Below are 8,315 nucleotides of genomic sequence, written 5' to 3'. Positions count from 1 at the left end.
GATTTGTGAGTTGGTGGTTGAAAATTGCTGTGTGTCTGGTGAAGTATCATTCTATGGATTTGGTTCAATTTATTTATTTAATTTTTGGGTAACAGGGACCTGTTAACAATTACCACCGAGGATTCACACATTTGATGTCATTGTGAGCCTTTCTATGTTTGTATTCGGTTTTCTTCGAGTCATTGCTGCAAGTGTTCCACGGTCGTGTTTGTGTAATTATGTTTGGTGTTTCCCTAATGCTATTCTGGTTCTAGATTCACTACAGTGGTTCCTGCCACCGCTTGAACCACCACAGTCACCTTCTTCCCCTATGCGGCACCATCCAATTCATCCATCCACCACTGTCACCACCACCTTTGTCTCCAACACCATGACCACACCATTCTCCCATCCCACAGTGAAGTACCGTTTGAACCACCAGAGTCGACTCCTTCCCCCCTGCAGCACCACCCTATCCCCTCCTTCCACCACCATCTTCGTCTCCAGCACCATGACCACACCATTTTACGATCCCAGTTCAAGTATCGTGGCGGTGTCCTGCCACCGTTTGAACCACCAGTCACCCCCTTCCCCTCTGCAACACCACCCTATCCCATCCTTCCACCACTGTCACCACTATCTTCGTCTCCAGCACCATGACCACACCATTCTTCCATCCCACAGTCAAGTATCGTGGTGGTGTCCTGCCACCGCTTGAACCACCAGAGTCACCTCCTTCCCCTACTTCCACCACAATCTTCGTCTCCAGCACCATGATAACACCATTCTCCCATCCCACAGTGAAGTATCGTGGTAACTAGCATTGCCCTGCTCCTCCAGTCACTGCTGCCACACCACCTCAGCCAATGTACGTCTGATCATCTTGCCACTCCAAAGAGTCCCCGACCCTCTGATTTGTGCAACCACTGTAACTCCCACCTGTTTTCCATCATCCTCTGTATTTGGTAGAATTGTGCTAGTTTGTCTCTTTGCATATTTGTTTTTATTGTCTCCCTATCTCATGGTATTAGTGAAACTATATATATATATATATATATATATATATATATATATATTATTTTTTTTTATTGGGAAATTTTAGACGGTGTTCTTGATAAACTTCGATTTTATGGTATTTATGAAATGTTAATTTTTTCTAATTTTACTCTAGACTATATTAACTATAAATTATATTTTACTGACAATGAGTGTAAATATTACAACACGGAGAAAATTATAACGGTGTTTAACACGAAATACTATCATCATTTTTAAGGTTTAATCACATTTTTTAGTACCTACAACTTTATATTTATTTTTTAATCATATTTCTTGGGATTCCTTACTTATAAGTACTTAAAAATTTACTTTTGATTGTGGAATTTCGAATAAACTGTCAATCAATTTGTAAATTCCGTGGTTGATTGTGTTTGTGCGTGTAAATGTGCAACAACTTAAATTATGAAGATTAAAACAATAAGACTTCTATCAACTATGAACTACGCAAGATTGATCTGAATAAAATTGCAATTTGTTACCTTTGTGCACAAAAATTTAGAAAATGAAATTACCAAAATGCACAAAAATCATGTGCTAGGGTTGCTATTAGGGTAGGTCAAGTTCAAAACAAACCAACATTCAAACAAACCTTTTTAAAATCAGAAAATCACGAGGTACAACTACTAATTGCACCCAAAAAGTGCACAGAAATTCCGTGCACTTTGACTTTCAAAGTGCCACGTACACAGAGTTGTATTCGCCAGCGGAAACTTTTACAGACCGAAGTCAGAATTTCCTCTCTTAACACGACACTTTATGCGGATTCCCAAATATACCCCTGATTTAACAAAATTCCCTTTAAATCCCGACTTCTTCGACGTGTAAATATCTCCTCCTGGGATAAAGTACAACGAACGTGACGTGAGAGTCATATAGTTTTGTGGGTTAGGGTATAATAGTCATTTGAACTGACATGTTCAACTTCCACGTTTTAATTGTGGTGAAACACACGCGCGGGCAAAGTTGATTTTTAATTTTCGAATATTTATTAAAAATATAAATATCAATTCAATATTTGTGACGACTTGCACATTACTTGAATAATAGTATTAGTATTTGTGAATCAGTATCACATTATTCAATATACGACAATATTTTCAATCTCATTAAAGATGATGTTGTTTAATGTTTTTTTTTAAATAGTAAGTTTTTAAGTATTACTATGGAACAATATTTAAAATTGGCACACGAATAGAACTAGAAATATAATTTAATTAAATAATTAAAAACCAATTATGGGTGAATTAGTCCATTCCGATATTATTTTGCAGGTTTAAATTTATTTTATATATATATATATATATATATATAACTGAATATGTTTTAAGATCATTTTATAATTTTTCTCGTCAAGTCAAATATTCACAATTAGTAATTTTTTAAGTTTAAAATATTAATTATTCCTTAAAAGACATAATGAAACAAAGTACGTTAACCTTTGCTCATTATTTGGTACAAAAAATAACAATCTAACTTTTAGCATGTAGACGAAAGTTTTAAAGATCATCATAACCTAAGCATTAATGTACTTAACAATACTAACAATACTGACGAATATAACTTTTAAGAATGTCACAACATGAATATTAATGAACTTAACAATATTAATGAACTTAACGAAATTAACACGAGAAATAACTGCCAACGGTTATCATTGCTACTTCTGGGAAATCTTCTTCGTTCTTCAATTGCGAGTGCGAAGTGAATAATGAAAAACTGACTGGACCACCTTTTTGTCTGACTATCAATCTATCTCGTGTGATATTCTTCTCATAAAAGTTATATTTAAATATCAGTTTAGATGTAAATGTACACTTGGTCTTGGTCTTCTTTCATGTCTTTTCAATGAAAATTTTCAAGGTAACAATGATTCCAAGTACACATTTTCATTTAAGTCGATGGTAGCATTTATTTGTGACATTTTTTTTTAAGGAAATAACTCAATCAAGATTGAGCTTCTATTTCTACATAAATTTTTAAATTTAAATCTCAAATCAACGATGAAGTTTGTATGATATTTAAATGAGCATTAACACTACTACAAAATAATAAAAGATAAATTACCAAATAAAAGAAATATTTACTTTGTCTCAAAATAAAAATAAACAGCAGTATCCTACCCATGATGTGTAATTCAATCGATTACAGGCGCGTGGAGAATTTTGTTCTTCTAGCAACTACAAAGTAGTTATGACGGTCACTCACGCATTTCCGTAATATTCTTAAAAATCAAGGGCATGTTTGTTACCCTACGAAACCCCTGGGCCCCAACCTTCCTTGGTTCAGCACTCCCACACAGAGACGCCACTAACCCCTTACCCTACCCTACGCTACCTCAACCCACCCCACCCCACCCACTTATATATAACCCCAATCCCAAACCCATACATATTACAGAACACTCCATCACCAGCAATGTCGGCCTCCTCCACCCAAATGGACCCTGCGATCTGGCGCGCCACCGCCGGCGCCGCTGTCCATATCCCCGCTGTCAATTCCCGTGTGTACTACTTTCCTCAAGGCCACCTGGAACACTTCTCCTCGATCAAAAATTACAACATTTTGCTCAAAACCCCTTTGGTTTCCTGCCAAGTCCTCGACGTGTCCTTCCTATCCGACCCTTCTTCTGACCAACCATTCGCCAAAATCCGTCTCCTTCCCCTCCAGTCACGTGAGCTGCACATCATAACGGAGAATGCAGAGAAAAGGGATATGGATGAGAGCGACGTCGTTTCGTTTGCTAAGATTCTGACGCCTTCAGATGCAAATAACGGCGGGGGATTCTCCGTTCCGAGATTCTGCGCCGACTTGATTTTCCCCCGGCTCGATTTCTCGGCTGACCCGCCGGTTCAGACTCTTATTATCAATGACAGTCAGAATAATGCATGGGAGTTTCGGCACATTTATCGAGGCACACCGCGCCGCCATTTGCTCACCACCGGCTGGAGCCGGTTCGTGAACAGCAAGCGGCTCGTTTCTGGAGATTCAGTGGTTTTTATGAGGAAAAAATCGACTGGCGAATTGTTTGTCGGGATTAGGCGTGCGGTTCGGGGGATTGCTAGCACTTGGAATTGTCCAGTTGCTGTGGAAAACTCGACAGTGAAAAGTGAGTACTGCAATAATGGTAATGGTGGTGATGGGAAGGAGAGAGAGGTAATAGAGGCAATTGAGACGGCAGAGAAGGGGAGGGCGTTTGAGGTGCTCTATTATCCGAGAACGGGGGTTCCAGATTTTGTAGTGAGCGCGGAGAAAGTCGAGGATTCGCTTAGGTTCTGCTGGAGCGCAGGAATGCGCGTTAAGATGGCTGTGGAGACGGAAGATTCCTCGCGCACCTCTTGGTTCCAGGGCACTGTTTCGTCAACGACTTCCTCCATTGGGGTGCCGTCGGCTGCTTCTCCGTGGCGCATGCTTGAGGTATATATACTTATTAAGTTTTTTGTCATTTTCGAATGAGTTTCGTGTTTAGAAGATGATATATTTTGGGTAATTGTATCTAGAAATTGTCTCAAGTATTATTGGATTGATGGGATAGCTTTCCGTTAGCATAAGAATCAGAAATTGAATTATTAGGTAGTTTCATTGCCACGTTGAGTAGTGTTTCTCAAACATGTAATGATAATGTTGTATGGAATGCACATGAGGTATATATGTACTTATTTGCGGATCCTTGCTGAATGTTTATTTGTATGTCATCGGTGAATGATCATTATTTGTTTATAAGATGATTTGTTTTGTGGGTACGGAGCTGTCTTGAGTACGATTTGATTGTTTGGGACAGCTATGCGATAAAGTACTAGACTGGACATTAAGCCCTTGTTTGGCTCCATTAAAATCAAATTTTGGGGGGAAATGTAAGAATGTGTGGTTAAAAAAAGAAGAAAAAGTTTTAGATCTATGTGTAATATTATTTTATTAGAGAATGTGTAGTTGAAAAGGCAAGAGAGAAAAAAGCATTTTGAATAAAATGGAGCCCAAACAGCGGCTAAATTGTTGTTTTCTTGTTCCATTTCCTTGTTGACTGGAGTCGGTTTTCTTGAATTTGTTATGATAATATTGTATTGCATACTTAACCTGTTCTGTTGCTAGATTTTGGACCTCTACTGAAGAAATTGTTTTATGGGAGATCCAGTGGCCTTTCTGTACACTGGATTTGATTGGATGTTGTGTAATGGCGAAGAATTTCATTGTAGTTCAATTGGTAATTTAGTATGTTTGATTTGGTCAGATGCTATAACATGCAATTGGATCTGGAATCCGATGAGAAGAACTATTATAAAGCCTACTAACTCAGCAAGCTGAGGAACCTAAAGCTTTAAAGCTGAGATTTGCCCATTCATTTAAATTCACTTCTGCGATCCCTATGATAAGGCTCACATTGTTGCCTCCGAAGCAGACACTTTCTCTTCAATGTCCTTTCTTGTTCTTTGTTCTTGGAGGGATTATAGGACGTCCCTTCTTGGAGAAAGCTGCAATCATTAGGATTTATCTAATTTTCCCTTCCTGAAAGGAAGATTGGATTATTGACACACATGGTAATATTATACTGGACTGGACATTGAGTTATTATGATACTGATCTATTTCCATGTTGATTGGAGTTGGTTATCTCGAATTTTTAATGATAATGTTGCGTGGCATGCTTAACCCAGTCTGATGCTAGATTTTTTACCTCTGGTGACAAATACCAGTGTGTATTTTATGGGAGATCAAGTGGTGAGCCTGTATGCTTAATTTGTTTGGATGCTGTATAATCTCTAAGCATTTCATTCTTTGTTTTATCGTAGTTCAAGTGGTAGTTTTGTATGATTTGGTCAGGTGCTATAATATGGAGAACAAATATATTGGTAATGGTCTGTGCTTGATTCGACCAGATGCTATCATGCTATACTATTGTAAACAATGTCTTCGTTGGTTTTTGTTGAGGTTTGAAGTGGTCATTTCATATTCACGAAAGGGGTTTTTTTTTAAAAAAAAATAAATAGGCGAATAACATTGGCATCTATTTTCTTGGTAATTTTTGCAGATCAATAATGGTATGTAAGTTGGTAATTCATAGATCAGTCATGGAGGTCACGAAGTACTAAAAATTTTACATGTGGTCACTGGGGATGGTGTTTCTTTTACTAATAGATAATGATTACATCACCTTTGACAATTGAGTTTCTAAGGATTCTGGTTTCTTCAAGGTCCTCGGATTTAGAGGCCTTTGGTGAAGATGTTGCCAAAAATTTTAATGGGATTGCTCTTTTTGTGGCATAAAATTAGCAGAAACATTGTGTATTTGCTCCTCATCAAGTTTTACTTGTATGCCCATAAATACTGAATGTGATATCACACAGTTGTATTCCCTGCTTCCTTTTTAACTTTGCCTGAAGATCTAGTTTTCCTGTTGTAGGTGATGTGGGATGAACATGAAGTTCTGCAGAATGCGAAGACAGTAAGCCCTTGGCAAGTTGAATATGTTCTGCCCGCGCCACAGATTCATTCAGCACTTCCTCCTCTGAAAAAATTCAAAGTCGGGCAATCTCCAGGGAAGCTACCTGATGGAGAGGGAGAGCTCTTCATCCCTACTACAGAGTCAACCGACTTGATGATTGGACATTTGAACTCATCAATGTTCAATTATAATTCATTTCCTGCTGGCATGCAGGGAGCCAGGCTAGATCAGTTTTGTGTATCCACTCCATCCAACTCCCACAGTGATTATTCCCATCCAATAATCTCTAATTTCATGAAGAATGGAACACAACCAGAGCTGAAAATCTCCACAGAACTAAATATCGGGAGTTCACGTGTGGACAATTTATCACCTGATAGTCAGAGCAGTGTGCACTTTTCTTGCACTGAGTTAGTTGGAAAACGGGGATCTGTTTCTTCAATCCAGTTGTTTGGAAAGATCATTTGTATAGCAGAGCCCATCGAAGCTTGTTCTGACAACAATGTTAGTTTAGCAGAGGGTGAAAGAAATGCCGTGTACAGTGAGAGTGATGCTGTGATTGACATGCAAGATCCTTCCTCTACACACACTTGTGCAGAACTTTTCCTTCATTCTTAACGAGGCTCAGCTATTGCAGCATGTTCTATATGAATTAGTTGTTTTTTGCTGACAGTTCAACGGTGTACAGGTATTCAACGTTTCTCCTTAGATTTGCTGTTGTTTCGTTAAGAAGAAACGATTAACTCCTTTGTCCTTGCCATTTACGGTTGTGCTAGAGTGTCAAAATTCCATTTTGTTTAAAACGATTTGGAATTTGGTTAATTTCTTCTTGTCAATATAGAGAGAATGATATGACCTGATCGATAAGTTTGGTTCCATCACCTAGGTTTCTTTGATTGCTTAAAGACCAAGTTGTTTTGTGTTCAACTAAACTTACCTCTCTGCCTGAAAGAATACCACAGCAATTATCTCCTCTAATGGAGATCAATAAAACTATAAAGTGTAGATATGTTTAGCTCAGTCAACATCTTACTTTAATTAATAAGGCATTAGCTCCTTAACTCCTTACTTCAAGAACCCAGTAGTTTTAAGGTAATTGCCATTTTCCCCAACCCTTCTGGGAGATTACTGGAGGAGAGGAAAGGTTCACACCTCGGACTCGAACACTGCACAAGTGACAGACATCTAAGCATGAAAATAAACAAATCTACCTTTGTACTTCTGGCAGAGCTGGCATCCTTTAGTCTTTGGCATTGACTTCTGCCGTACCAGGCAGAAGGTTGCTTGACCTTTTATTAGGTAGCAGGAGATTTGGGTGGGTTTCAGCTCATAACACGAGCTGCTTTGAGATACTTGATGGATAGAAACTTTAGCAAGATTATATATCATGCCATTGAGTTTCGTATGAATTGCAAGTTCTTACTGACCTCTAATATTGAATGAAGTTTGACTCACATGGAGGAATTATCATTTCTGTTGTTATTATCTTGTATAATTCTACATTTTTTGCAGGTACTTGAAGGTTCAGGCTGGAGAAAGCTGACTCAGAATCTGACTTTTTGAAGCAGCAATTTTAGTTAAGCTTTTCTTTTCTAACTGAAACTTACGGTTACTTTTAGCTATTGTGGAATGTAGGTTTGGTCACAATGTTATGCTTTTGTTGAGACCTATTTGTGGTTTTAGATTTTATGATATCTTCAGTTCTTATTAGTCTCTCGATTTGATTTGTGCCATTTAATGACTTATTTTTATTTGTAATAGGGAATTTTTGCTATTCTAAGCTTATTTTCATGCTAGAATTTAGCTTAACTTGGATATTTGAATGTGTAGTCTGGACTACA

The 8,315-nt window shown here is 38.0% G+C and overlaps 1 protein-coding gene across 1 annotated transcript; it reads left to right on the top strand.

Annotated features, from left to right (window-relative positions):
• The first annotated feature begins 3,420 nt into the window (after positions 1 to 3,420).
• LOC111386416 (auxin response factor 17-like) lies at positions 3,421 to 8,315 on the top strand. The gene is made up of 3 exons (XM_023010880.1): positions 3,421 to 4,452; positions 6,433 to 7,162; positions 7,987 to 8,315. Exons 1-2 carry the CDS (start codon positions 3,454 to 3,456, stop codon positions 7,090 to 7,092), a joined length of 1,659 nt encoding a protein of 552 aa, XP_022866648.1. The 5' UTR covers positions 3,421 to 3,453; the 3' UTR covers positions 7,093 to 7,162; positions 7,987 to 8,315.

The sequence above is a fragment of the Olea europaea genome, unplaced genomic scaffold, assembly GCF_002742605.1.
Source record: "Olea europaea var. sylvestris unplaced genomic scaffold, O_europaea_v1 scaffold355, whole genome shotgun sequence".
Taxonomy (NCBI): domain Eukaryota; kingdom Viridiplantae; phylum Streptophyta; class Magnoliopsida; order Lamiales; family Oleaceae; genus Olea; species Olea europaea.
The sequence above is the reverse complement of the archived record's forward strand: the minus strand, read 5'-3'. Positions and strand labels throughout refer to the sequence as shown.